At 42.2% G+C, this 14,451-nt stretch overlaps 1 protein-coding gene across 2 annotated transcripts in view; it reads right to left on the reverse strand.

The window, feature by feature from the left end:
• Positions 1-363: 363 nt before the first annotated feature.
• The window catches only part of dennd1b (DENN/MADD domain containing 1B), a 120,992-nt gene continuing 106,904 nt past the window's right edge, over positions 364-14,451 (reverse strand). For both annotated transcript variants that reach the window (XM_086047133.1, XM_086047132.1), the window contains 3 exons: positions 6,958-7,043; positions 6,108-6,330; positions 364-5,889 (listed from right to left, as the gene is read on the reverse strand). In XM_086047133.1, coding sequence (XP_085903259.1) covers positions 5,152-5,889; positions 6,108-6,330; positions 6,958-7,043 — 1,047 coding nt within the window. In that variant the 3' untranslated portion in view covers positions 364-5,151. The remainder of the gene's footprint in view (positions 5,890-6,107; positions 6,331-6,957; positions 7,044-14,451) is intronic.

Below are 14,451 nucleotides of genomic sequence, written 5' to 3' on the forward strand. Positions count from 1 at the left end.
TATATATGTATATATATATATATGTATATATATATATATATGTATATATATATATATATATATGTATATATATATATATATATATATATATATATATATATATATATATATATATATATATATATATATATATATATATATATATATATATATATATACTTGCGCACACGCGTACACACACAAACTATTAAAAAAAAAAAGTGACTAGCAATAAATCTTGAGTTTTTAAGGGACTCCTGTAGACAGCAGATGTTCAACCCTCTGCATCCGGACTGCAAATGACTCACCCTTGCCCAAACACATGAACAGTGAATTTAACCACATCTCAACAGTTGTGTTTAAAAGTGAGTCCAGATATGCATGTTGCAGGAAGGAGAATTTATTTTCAGTTCACAGTGCATACAAGATGTGCAGTTGTACCAGGTTTGTCATTAACACCCCATCACACTGACCTCAGTTGTTTTCTTCACGAGAACATGCAAGTGTGCACGGAATCAAAACGTACCAGCAAATTTAACTGTTACAATACCCAAACAAGAGTTGATTCATGTCTATATTGCTACTACACAGATGTTGCATTTTAGAATAGTTTTGCCGTATGGAAAGTGATGTTAAAATACATTATGAAATGTGTCCGTCTGCAATCATCAATGCTACATTAGCACATTGGCGGAATAGCGACAAGCACCAAGAGGTTGCTCTTCTGCCACATATTGAAATGTGAAGTCCCCCACACTACTGTCGTCATCATCGTACAGCATTAGTGTAAACAGTCACCATTATGTTTCTTGTTACTCACAGCAGAAGTTATTCGCTCATGTATTTCTTCTCTATGGTTTATTTACAGCAGCCAATAAATGTTGAAAATATAGTCTCCTACAAGGCAGATGATGTAAAATACTACAATGCAATCCAATGCAAGGCAGAACCAACAAATTTGTGTCTTTTTTTTTTGGATCGCTGCTAAATACTGAGATAAATACCAATAATTATGCAGGAAGCACATGTGTCAAACGAATAAGTCCAAATGGACATTACATCCAAGTACCGAACATGCGGGCGGGAATAAGAGTGGATTGTGGGCGATACATTTTATATTATTGTCTTCTCTTTTTAATTTGAAAAATAATATCTGAAACATTCATATTGGGTGTCATTTACAACATACAACACCAATTATATATTATTTTTGTAAAATATACTCAAGAAAAATACATGTCAATATTTGATCGTTTTCAGTTTTTCGGTATGAAATGAAGACCTCTGAGAAAACGTTTTAAATGCCTTTTTTTTGTTTTGACCTAAGTTTGAAAAACAGAAAAAGAAATACAATTAATTTAAACAAGTCATAAACTAATGAAATAATAATTAAAAAAAAGTATCTATCTAGCAAAAGACAAAAACACAACACACAAAAGCAAATAAAATGCCAGGAGGGTCCTCCTGTCTGAAAAACATCACCTGAGTTCACTTCAGGTCATTTGGTCACAACCACTCTTAAGTTATTTTCACTCATGAAACAATCAGAGGACCATCTGATGATTTCAACATTGCATACTCCTACCGTTCTCTTTAATACTGTACCGGGTATACTCTTATCTTATAAGGCACACCACACATTACCATTGAGCACACAAACACACACGCTCGACGTGGCTTATTCCCATTACAAACTAACTTGATTGTTATTTTTTTTTAGTAGTCAAAGTTGAGTTGGAAACATTTGCATAGTCACCATGTGTCTTAATGTGTGTCAATGAGTAGGACCGCTGCAGAGTTGGTTCTGGACTTTTCCTTTTTCGGAATTACGACTACCCATGTCTGCTCGTTTCCAAGCTTGCCAGCCACTTTACGAGCAAAGCATTAACGGGTCTGCGGCGGCAATCCGAGAAACGGCCTGGCTTTAAGTGCCAGGCTGACTGGCGTCTGGTCGAAATCACAACAAGAAAGGGAATAGCACCAAACCGAGCGCAGCTTTTTTTTTTTTTTTTCTGTTTTGGGCCTCAACGCGGGAGAGTCAGACTGTACACGTCACATGTATGTGGTGCAGTCTGAACTGCAGTACAATCAAACACGCTATCATCCATCAGTGTGCGACTGGAAGCTGGGAAATGTGAAAAGTCGCTGGAGCCATATCTCTCATGTACTAGTATGCACTTTGTCCTCACACTAAGACAATTCAGCACACTAGATATGTTCTTTCACTACTAATGCTACTTTTGGTTCACTTGTATGCAATTAAAACCCTACTAGTAAACTGTGCTGCGCTAGTAACATAACTAGGCCAAATGGGTTGTTCACTAGTAGCCTCCTGGACCCTACTGGTAACAAACATGTAGTTGTTCTACTAAAGCGGAAATCAACCCAACCATATTTTTTTCAAGAATATGTTCCCAGCCGGCCCACTAGTTGAAACACGGCATTCTGATTAATAGTGCGTATGTGCAATATGAGATAAGCAGCAAAATCCACCCGTTTTTAGCCATCACAGGGGGCGGCCATTTTGTCATTTCTGTCGAATGAAAATGACATCACAACTATCCAGGGCTCAGGGAACGACCAATCACAGCACGTCCGTTTTCTAAAGCTGAGCCGTGATTCGTGGTTACCTGAGCACTGGGTGGTTGTGATGTCATTTTCAGTCGACAGAAGTGACAAAATGGCCGCCCCCAGAGATGGCTAAAATCGAGTGGATTAACTCTTATTCCACAAACCCGATATTTATCAGAATGCCTTGTTTCAACTAGCGGGCTTGCATACATGCATAACATTCTTGAAAAAAAAATGTTTGGGTTGATTTCCCTTTTAATATGCCAAACTTGTTCTACTAGTTTGCAGAAACGTCAGTAGTGGGAGAAAAATCTGTCAGACGTCTATAGTCCGGCCTAGTTGTTCTACTATAGCCTTGCAATTGTCTTGCACACTGTTAGAACAACTACTTTATAATAGTGAGGCAAAACTGTACAGTATTTAACAACTGTCTACTACAGTACTACTAGCAAAATGTAACAGTTAACATAGCGTTACACAAGCAGAATTACTAGCATGCAGATATCAACTAGTGCGCATTTTTGTCACACTAGTAACATGTAGTTGCCCAACTAGAATGCTAAATTTGTTTCCTAGTGCACTAAAGACAGCCGAGAGGGAAAAAAACTGTTACTCGTAAGACCCAGTCGATCTACTAGTGCGCTGAGTTGTCTTACTAGTGAATACAAAGAGCGTACTAGTACATGGATATTGAAGAAATTGTCAAACGGCTTTCAATTGGGAGAGGCGAAATAGAGATGACACAAGATGGAGGAAACAGCAAGCGGCATTGTATGGGGCGAGGGGAAAAGGTTGCAAAAATAAAAAGTTATAGTCCACATGGATTTCCTTTGCGAGTTGCACAGTTGATTATCTGGAATGCAACTTTGACAAGCAGCTTAAAGCACATCATCCATCCCGGATCCCAAAAGTATTTCGTCCATCCACAGAAACAGCCTAAAGTACCGTTCACGTCTCCAATGACGGATGTCACGCACGAGTACCTACGAGGCTCTCCAAAAAAAAAAAAAAGAATCGCATGTCCGCTTAAGGCATGGTGGTCAAAATGGTTGTCCAGTGTCGAAATGAGGACTGCGGATTTTCATTGTGTCAATATCACTTGAAATACTTGTCGGGGGGGAGGGGGTTCGATTTGTTCATGTGAAAGTGCAAACGTCCTTTGCTCCAGTGAAATGTGACGACCTTTGACACGATGATGGGATGTGTCCTTCCACTTTTAGGACATCTTTTCTGGAATGTGAAAAATGCAACATGGGCGCTACTTGCAAAGTTCTTCATGTTTTCTTGTTACTCCAGACAAAAACAAAAATGTGCAGTGTGCAATTTGCAGGAGATTAGACTGACAAAAGTCTTGGGACACGCCTCCTAATCATTAACCCATTCACTGCCAAGGACATATTTGTCTTTATACATTCCAGACATTCGATCCCTGGAGCTTATTTATATTTTTTTTCAACATTTTTTTTTCAAACGTTAAGGGTAAAAGAGGGTCTAAAAATGTCTGGCAGTGAATGAGTTATTCAATCAGCGGTTGGGTTACCCACACATTTCTTGGACGATTGCCTGCTTCCTAATTTGCGAGAACAGTCTGGAAAGATCTTTTTTTTTTGGTCCAGCATGACTGGGATGAGTTTGATGTGGCAGAACTTGACTGAAAACACCTTTGGGATGTTCTTCGGGATGAACGGACAACAATTCCCACGGACACACTAACATCTTGTAGAAAGTTTTCCCAGCAGACTGGGCACTGTTCATAGCTCTATAGGAAGAGGTAGATGAGACTGACTCTCTATTTTCATCCACATCCTGTAGATGGGATGGTGTCCCAATACTTTTGTTCATATACAGGTGCATCTCAAAGAATTAGAATATGGCAGAAAAGTTTTTTTTTTCTTTTTCTTCAGTGGGTCTATTCCGAAAGTGAAACTGATCTTATAAAGATTACTTCGACACACAGGAAACAACGTTGCTCAAAAATGCCACAAGATGGTGGGTAAGAACAATTTCAGTCAAAATGAAACTCCTCAACTCACTTTAACATAGTTTCTTAGCACCAAGACGTTGTTGGCAAGATGATTTAAGATGATTCATTTGGCACCACAAGACGGTGCCAAATGAATGCTGCTTTGGCTAAAGCATGATAACGTTTAGGTGAGCTTTTTGGTGGCTAAAAGGGGGGTGGTTGCAAAATAAATGAATAAATAAATAAAATTCTGCCATTAGGTACATTTGTGAATGCCAAACAACAAATATGCAGGTGTTCACTGTATTACAATTTCTTGAGTTTTGGATTTTTCCTTAACTGTAAGCAATAACCATTAACATCGCAAAACATAAATGAATGAAATATTTCACTATACAGTTCTAGTGAAATAAATGGAGTTTTCCACCATCTTGTATTTTATTGAGATGCGCCTGTAGAGTGTATTGCTAATATGTTTATACGTCTTGCATCAGTTGTCGAAATCGGTCCCTGGATAAGATCTTGCTACAGTCCACCAGTTTTTCCTGTTTTGCTCCCACAGGCTTCACCTCCAGGTCCGCCCATTTCTCACTAAGTCTGTCACCACAGCTGTTGATGCGGAGCCACTCGGAGGCGGGTTACGAGTGCTCTGCGGCTTTGCCGTGGTGACTGTTGCTGCAGTGAACCTGCGAGAGCTGCAGGCCGCCGTGGAGGCCCGAGCCCACGCAGCACATGGACTCGATCTCCTCCAGGAGGCCTCGATCCCGCAGAGCCGCCCCCGGGCCTTTAGCGTGATCCACACCCGCCAGTCCCTCCATGTGGTCCTTCTCCCAGGGGACCTGCACTGAATGGCTGTTCCTGGCCTTGCTCTCCTTGCTCGCCTGCCTCTGCAGAGATTTCTCCTTGTAGTGCCTGACCGTCTCCTTGGAGAGCACTTTCCTCCTCAAGATGCCGGTGGAGCCCGTCGGGTTCTGGGCGGGAGGGGGCTCGGCGCTCGCTTGGGGCTCGGAAATGGTCCGCGCGCGGGCCGCCGGCAGTGGAGAATAGCTGGGAAGCGAAGCTGCGTGAGACCGAGTTGGAGATGGCGTCGTGGCTGTAACTCGGTGAGATGTCGACGGAGAATAGGAGAAGCGCTCTCCTGCTGGTTTCCCGGGAGGTAGAGGACATGGAGCGGGCTGCTCATGTGTTCCAGGCACAGGAGGCGGGGGGGGTTTCTTCAGGCTGCTCTTGGCGGGCTGTCTGCGTGGGGACGGTGGGAGGTGCTTCCCGTGGACCGCGCTGTCATCCTGACCCATGTTCCAGCCCCCCTGATCCCCCCCTCCATCACAAACCCTTTCCTGTGACGGCTGACAGTCACCGGAGGCGTTCGACTTACCCTGAAAATTAACGGACAAAAAGGAATTAGGAAAGATGATCATAACAACTCATTAACACCAGTCCTTTCCTAGGATGTGCCTTCCCTTTGTGTATGTGTGAAATAGTTTTGAAATGTATCTGGATATCAAACTGACACACCCCTGATCAAACGGCAGGTTTTGGAGATGTTAAAAAAAAAAACAACAACATTATTATTTACACGATGTGTCTCTCCTACCGGGGCCGGGTAGTCCAGGTCCTCCATGGACCTGAAGAAGTCCAGACTCTTGGCTGCACTGAGCTTGCCTTGCTCCATGGTGGTGGTGTTCAGAGAGTCCAGGATCTCCTCCAGCAGGTTCATCTTGCCCGACTGGGAGGAGTCCATATCCAGCTCCAAAGAGTACGAGTCATCGCTGTCCTCCGTGTAAGACGGCACATCGCCACTGTCCTCTGATGAGATCCTACGGTGGCAACATGTGACATTCTTGAGAGAAAGCTCTGATGTACAGATGCAACCACAATACATAGAATGTAGCAGAAACCTCCATTTATTTCGGTAATTCTATACAAAAAGTGAAAGTGATATTAAAATTAATTACACAAACCACTAACATTTTTCAGGATTTCTTTTTTTTGTTGTTTTTTTTTTTATCCATTGATGATTTTAGCTTATTTAGATTGCATACAAAATGGAAATTAGGTAGACTGAAATATATATTGTCCTAGGTGTTTAATAAATCTGTAAAATATAATAACTACTGAGATAAATGAACTTTTGCATGACATTCTAATTCATTGAGAGGCACCAGTATGTATCATTTAAAAGAAAACCTAGACGAACAACACTTTGCAAATAAAAGCCAACAGATTTGCACATTCAATCGTCCTAAAACTTTGCCTTGTTTTTCCAATAATGTCCACTTGGGGGCAGTACCACCATGACTTAAAAATAGCTTGCTTTGAGCATTTTTTGGAGCCAATTTTGATCTTTTAAATGTAGTCTATACGTTACTCAACAATGAATTGTGGCTTTAGTAATACAACTAGTAATTAGTAATACAGTTGAGGTGAATAAAAGAAGCACTCACTTGCTAGCATTGTCCAGCTCATCATCATCGAGCCCGTAGCCAAGTTCTCGAGGGCCCAAGCTCATAGGAGACTTGTTGAAGTTTTGCTGCGAATAAGAAAAGTACCAAAAAATTGCAAAAAGGAAAAAAGAAACATAAGTAGAAGAAGATTAGAGGAGGATATCTAGCGAGTCCTCAAGGGACAACGCTTGCTTTATTGGAAAAGAACCCAAAGAGTTGAGACTCTATTAGTCAAATTGGGGTCTGGGGATGAGAATGTTTCCAAGTGTTTTATCAAATTAAGCATGAAGTCGGTTGTGAGAGCAGGCCTGTGTAAGAGCATTAACGATCGACGTCCTAACATCCCTGCACATGGTGTTTGTCAGCGCAATGTGCTGAATGATCAGTATGTGGTGCCGTTTAGTGACACAGCGGGTTTAATAAGCCACCTGTGTAACATGTTTAATGTGCGGGTTGAAGAAGAGACAGCAGCAGCTTTACACGCTCCCCCCATCTGCCGTGGGACACTTATTAACATGGCCGCCGCCACCATCACGCACATGTTCCTCCATCTTCTTCCAACACCATCGCTCGTTTTCTAATTGACATTCTCCTCACAGAGCGCTCATTTGTTTATGTTGTGGGCAACAAACTTAAAATGAGGGGTCGTACGTTTGCTCAAAATCAATATTGCATTCTTCATGACCCCTCATGCTGTCTTCTATCGAAAGCCGTTTGATTCGATATTTTTCCTGTTCAGCTTACGCTACATGTACTAGTATATATGACAGTGTCTTGCTAGTAATGTTGTTTTTCCCCCCCACTAAAACTTTGACATTTCTGCATATTTCTGCAATAGGACATCTTTAGCATACCAGCGGGACAAATATATGTTACTAGTGTGGCAAATCGGTGCTTTAGTTGACAACTGTATGCTGCAAGTACTACTAGTGCAGTGATTCTCAACGTTTGCAAGGGCTCCCTCTTGTGGTACACAAAAGATTCACTACCTAAGTACAGTTCAGTTGTATTTAACTTTTAAGTTCAATATATCAGCATTTAATCTTTAAGAAGTGTTTTTTAAATCATTTTATTTGCAACACATCATTAATTGTTTTTTTTTTTGTTTTTTTTAGTATTTAGCATTGTTCTTATTTTTAACTCATTCACTGCCAGACATTTTCAGACCCTCTTTTACCCTACCATTTAAAAAATAAATAAATAATCGAAAAAAATATATAAATAAGATCCTGGGATTGAATGGCTAGACTGTGTAAAGTAAATTTGTCAGTAGTGAATGAGCTAAGTGCAATGTTAACGTTCAAACTGCATTTTGTTACAGTAGCTTACGATATTAAAAATACTTTTTAGCAACAAAAGCTCTCGTTACCGATGAACACTTGCGCCTACTAAGCTACTATATTTAAATTATGATCAAGGATGGTGTCACATTATTTCTTAGGGTAGTATTTACTTTAAAAGGTTTGATTATGACTATACTAGTGGATCGCAAGATTCTACAAAGTAGAATGTTAATCACCAAGAGTACAAGACAGCCCATTGTGCAGAAATGTTATACAGGAGAGGAAAAAAAAAAAGAATCCTAGTAAGACACAGCACCTTCAACTAACAGGGTGAATTGACTTAATAGTGAGGACAAAGAGCGTACTAGTACATACACCTTAAAGTGGATATCAAATAAATGCTCCAACAGTTTTCCATATTTTGTCAACTATCAACCACACAATCAAAGGCCAGAACAGGAATAAACACCTGAGAGGAGAGGAGCACAGGGGGGTGCTTTCGAGTCTTTGTGCGTTTGCTGTACAGCAACCGAAGACGCAGCGATAAAAGGTAAACACTAAAAGGAATGACGCATAGAAATGCGAGGCAAAATCATTAGAGGTGAGCAAACGTGCCCCGATGGGAGACGGGAAAGAGGTGGAGCCGATAGGCGTGGCTGTGCAAAGAGGTGAAGGACAGCATTGGATCCGTGTGCCGAGCCGGTCTTCATTAGTGGACACGGTGCCAGCCAGATGGGCGGAATGTAATGTGTGGCTGGCGTGGCCTCATTTGGGACACACACACACACACACACGCACACATACGAGTTAAGATGTGTGCAGTAGTCACTTAAGCCTCTCAAGTCGTGGGCCTAAGCAGGAACACATGTGGCGCCAGCGCTGATTGGCCAACTCGCTGCCCTTCCTTGGTAGCTTGGAGCTATAATGAAAGAGATTTGAGAGGGGCTCTGGCCCGGGATCCCTAAACAGCATTTAATGGATTCCTGTGTCAGGGCAGTAAATCTGGGGCCAGGCTGACGTGGCAGCCAAGCAGAGAGCGGCGATGCACCTGTGATATACACACACACACACACACACACACACACACACACGTGTGTTCATTTGCGCATGCTTGGCAAAGCGGGGCCTCTCTGTGCGAGCTAGGTGTTTATTAAAGCAAGGTGAAGCCAAACACGAGCAGACGCAGGTCACGAGGCCCGCGGGCCGCTGTGATCTCGGTTACAGCTTCGGCCCCGTCTGTCCGAGGAGCGAGTTCCCCGGGGGGCCGTAAACGGACGGTCGGCTCCCGACGCGGCCTCATCAACTTGTCATTGCTCCTCTTGGCGGTGAACCCCGAGCGCGGCGGTTGCAATTACGCACTTTCCGACAACTTTGGTTTTCACACTTTTCTGCAAAGGGTTCCTCAACAGCAGCTATTTGTCTGACTCGTGAACTCCGATGCACTGTGCACCAATGTAAAGAACAAAAGCGTGTTTAAGAGAGGAGGCACCCGCAGTCAAATATAGTCAAGCCCCGGGCCTGACAGCACAGAGGAGAACTTGACAAAGAAGAACAACATACTCTCATACTGCTGCCCCATTAGCTCCTTGCTGTGGGCTAATAGGAAGCTGAAAGGTGCAAATGAAAAAGTGATTCCCCCCCCCAACCATCGGCTCCCCGTCTCACATTTTCTCCCTCTGTCACTCTGCCGTCACGTTCGTCTTCGACTGCGCAGCGCCGCCAGTCAGCAAGCTTGTGTGGGTGGGGGACAACACAAACGTGCAATCATTTTAGCAAAATGACCTCCAGCCTGTGTTTCGGGAGGGAGTCGATTCTCCATCAAGGAGTACGTTTAATATCTCGGCTTTTGGTTTTTTTTCCCTCTCTGTCGGGAACATTTCTTTCTTTCGTTATCATTTATATCATTTCAGCGCTTTGATCCGAGCTCCAGAGTGCTTGGCGAAAGAGCAAAAGGACCGGGAATACCTTCAGCACTGTATCTGGACATAAAAACCCAACACGTTCGCCGCTGCTACCTTCATATGCTCGGCCTGTGAGTAAATTATGAACCAAACGCTCCGACCTCATCTTTCTCACCTTAACAGTCCCGATGCGAGATGTCTCAAAACATTTCCCACTTCTGAAGCAACGCATTACGGTTCATTTCCGGTTTTAAGAGGAAAATCAAATCATCGGCATCCATTTAGCCAAATGCTTTCCCCTGCATGACCACTTACGCAGAACAGCTCTCTCTCTGTGGCGGGGCCAAACTCTAGCGGGCCTTAAAAGCCCGCCTTACATTATGCATTTCTAGGGTATTTCTGAGTGGCCACTGATCTCCCAGCTTGGCACTATATGTAAAGAGATGCTGGTAAAATGCAAACAAACCTTGGGGAGAGACAGACACTCTGCAGAAGTACGGCCAAGTCTGCCTGGTTAAGAGCAGCGCACTCCAAAGAGGCGGAGGAAAACAGTGTTTGAGAAAAGCTCCAGTGCTGGTCCATCCAACTGGCCTCCACTGAAAGCACACTTCTAAAACGGGAGCCATATATAAAAGAAGGAAAATGTGCTGCATGCTTATTCTATTAAACCTAAAGTCTCATCCAGGTGTCTGAGTGAGAGTAGTGGCAGTGCAGTACATAGTCACTGCCTGCAGATGGCACTTTGGTTTCAGACAGAAAGCCCAACCAGTGACACAGCTGTACACTAGGCCATCAGTTCCAGGGTAGACTTTTGATTCTTATTCAAACTATATTTTATATATGCTAAAAAAAAAAATGACCGCTAGATTTTGGTCTGGGCAATACGAGAACTCTGGAGCAACATAACGCCTGATATCCTATGAATTAGTTATGATTGATCAGGAGTCAGTACGTGGAATTTAACTGGCCAATTCCAAAACTGTCATCTTTTTCTGGTGAGGCCATCATTTCTTCGAATGTATGCCTTTGGGCTAAAAAGGACTGCTTTTTGCAACAGTTCTTAAAGTGGAAATCAACCCAAACGTATTTTTTTCAAGACTACGTTCCCAGCAGGCCCACTAGTTGAAACACGGCATTCTGATTTATTTAGTTTGTGGAATATGAGTTAAGCAGCAAAATCCAGCCCTTTTAGCAATCTCAGGGGGCGGCCATTTTGTCACTTCTGTCGCCTGAAAATGACATCACAACTACTCAGGCCTCAGGGAACAACCAATCACTTGCTCAGCTTCAGAAAACAGGTCAGCCGCGATTGGTCGTTACTTAAGCCCTGAGTAGTTGTGATGTCATTTTCAAGTGACAAAATGGCCACCCACAGAAAAGGCTAAAAACGAGTGGATTAACTCTTATTCCTCAAACGCAATATTTATCAGAATGCTTCGTTTCAATTAGTGGGCTTGCATAGAAAATATTCTTGAAAAAATATGCTTGGGTTGACTTTCTATTTAAGTTCCGTTTTTCTTTTTCAGGAATTGGTAGAGGTTGTTGGTCATACATTTGAAAGAATGTTTTGAGACAATTCATAAATGTTTTCATTTATTTTACTTAAAAGTAAAACATGTTTTGTTCACACATCAATGAACATTGAAACGTTTCAGTATTTCTCTGCCCCTCCTCAAAAAAACCCTGACTTATCAAACATGATTGATAAACAAATATAAATGAACCCAACACAACACGTTCAGTCGGTATTTGACCCACTTAGGGACGAATAGAGGGATGGACGAAAACCCACTTCTGTCCTCGCTTAGTCCGTACTTTTTAAAAGACTTCTCGTCCTCTGTCCGTCCGTCCACAAAATGGGCGTCCGTCCGTTCTGGACGGTACCGTCCCTGGGACGGAATGCACAGCTCTGCATATGTGTATACATGCATAAAAGCACGCGCGCACACCATTTTCCACATTAGAGCACATGTCAAGTTATGTGTCCACATTATATTGTGTACGTCTCCACTCGGCACAAATTTATGAGCTGTCTCCCTCTGATAGACTCCACAAACATCTCCAATCATGCATTTATTCAATTCTCACACACACACTCACACTCACACATGCACAAGACACATACTGAGCTACACTTCTCCGGCTATGCGTATTTTGTCACACTGAACATTCAGTGTGAGAAGATCTGAACTCCGTCAGAAGCCTGCTGGGTGATTGTCCATAACTTGGTCTGAGCCACCTCTGCTCTTAATACAGCTGTTACTTTGTTCCCTGTGATAGGCCTGAGAGTGTAGAACATATGCGCACACAGCTAGATAGCCAGACGCACCATCCACCAAGGCAGAAATGTTTCAAGAACAATACCAATAGCCAACATCCTCAATGGACCTTCAAAAAGAGATGCTCACACACAGAGGAGCCAAAACAGTGGCTGTTTTTTGAAGCCGGCAGCCTTGTTTTCATCAAACCAAAGGGTTCCTCCTACATCCCAAATCAGCAAGCTCTTGAAAACGTTCCAAATCACCCACACCCTGCACATGGCTTGAATGCGCACATACACGAGAGCAACACAAACAGTGTGAACTTCATTCATGTCATTACTTTTCCCGGACTGAGTGTTGGCGGTTTTAAAAATGAATCATTGAGGAGACTGGAATGTTTTTCATCAAATCGCACTTTTGAAGGTTGTGCTGTTAGTGAATGCTTCTCGGGTCACACAGCAGGTGAATGCGGCACAGCAATGTCAATATTTTGCGTCGTGTACTAGGGCTGGGCCATACGGCTGAAAAATGTATCACCTTGTAAGTGTTTATTATTAAAACGACATCAATAATTATAGAATGATTTTTTTTTAACCTAGTCAAAACAAGAAATAGTATTAAATAAAAAATACAGTAAAACAATCAGAGTAAAAATACCATCCAAAACATCTGCTAGTAAATCTTATCTGATTTTGACTTCAGTCCGACGTTAACATCGGAGCTAAAACGTCATAGACAGGGAACTCCTTTAGTTCTTCACCAAGTATCCATCCAGGTGTTCAATAATGCTAGTTGACGCAATATAATCTTATTGCAAGTGCTGCACTGGGGCAACCACTTATTTTAACAAAGTTAAGCCACACATTCATTTGGTGCGCATACGGCACATGCACAAATTACATGTGTCCGTAAGCTTCTTGTTCGTTGGTTCGTTGACTTCTTTTTTGGGTCCGCAGATGAGCACTTGGCGGACCTTGCTCACAAGAATGTTTTTTTTGTGCGCTCGAAACACACTTATGTGCCCAAAATGTCCAAATTCACAAATCTAACGCCAGACTGTAGCCTCTTGCTGAATCCCGCAGATTGTCTTGCAGTTTAGGATCAGGGTTCTCTTGCTGACTCTTTTGTATCCAAGATTATACTGAACATATTTTCTTTATTTTTGCAAGACATGTTGATAATGCCTGAGCCCTACCATGTACCTGGAATGCAATTTTTGTTGCATCAAATATATCACGGAAAGGGACAGCTCTCTTTCATCCCATAATTAGCAGATTCATTAACTTGGCACCCACTCCTACTGTAGTATAGAGATTTTTGGTAAATTTCAAGCAGGTTGTTTTTTTTGGGCCGGAAAGCAACTATTTGTATGTGCACTAACAAGGATGGGGGGCCTACAGTGTAGACTTAGTCAAGCCCCCGGGCAAGTGGGGTCAGATAAAAAGGATAAAAGGTAGGTGTATATTTTTAACCACTAACGCTTAACCTCCATTTAACAAGCTTATTCTCAATATGGTAAGTTCCTGATGTGATAAACACCTGGTTCAGACCAAACAATACTATCACAAGTTCACAGGAAGGAATGAGGAGGGAAAGAACACAGTAAGGGGAGAGACAAACAAAGATGAAGGCTTTTTCACCCCCTAAAATAAAACACTTAGGTTTGGGCAATGGGAAAAGCACATAGACTTACAAAAATATTACCTAAAATAATTCATTCATTCATGTGCTGGATCCCTTTTGATTGAGTACCTAATGTAGTGTCCAGTGCGTGTAGATATCTAAATATAATATAGACATAATATATATTATATTATATTATCTTTATATATATATATATATATATATCTGTCATGCAAAAAATGCTAATATTGTGAGGATATTGTATGTGGCTTAAGACTGCCGGACAATGATAAATACACCCAGCTGTGGGACATGCAACCTTGGGCCCTATGTGACCCTCCTAACAGTGGTCTCCAGGGGCCCGTTACCGTGGCAATGAGCAGCTCTTAATGGCATGGACACGACTGTGAGCAAGTGTGTATATTT

The sequence above is a fragment of the Filicampus tigris genome, chromosome 12 (genome assembly GCF_054856515.1).
Source record: "Filicampus tigris isolate MCC_2025a chromosome 12, RoL_Ftig_1.0, whole genome shotgun sequence".
NCBI classification, from domain to species: Eukaryota; Metazoa; Chordata; class Actinopteri; order Syngnathiformes; family Syngnathidae; genus Filicampus; species Filicampus tigris.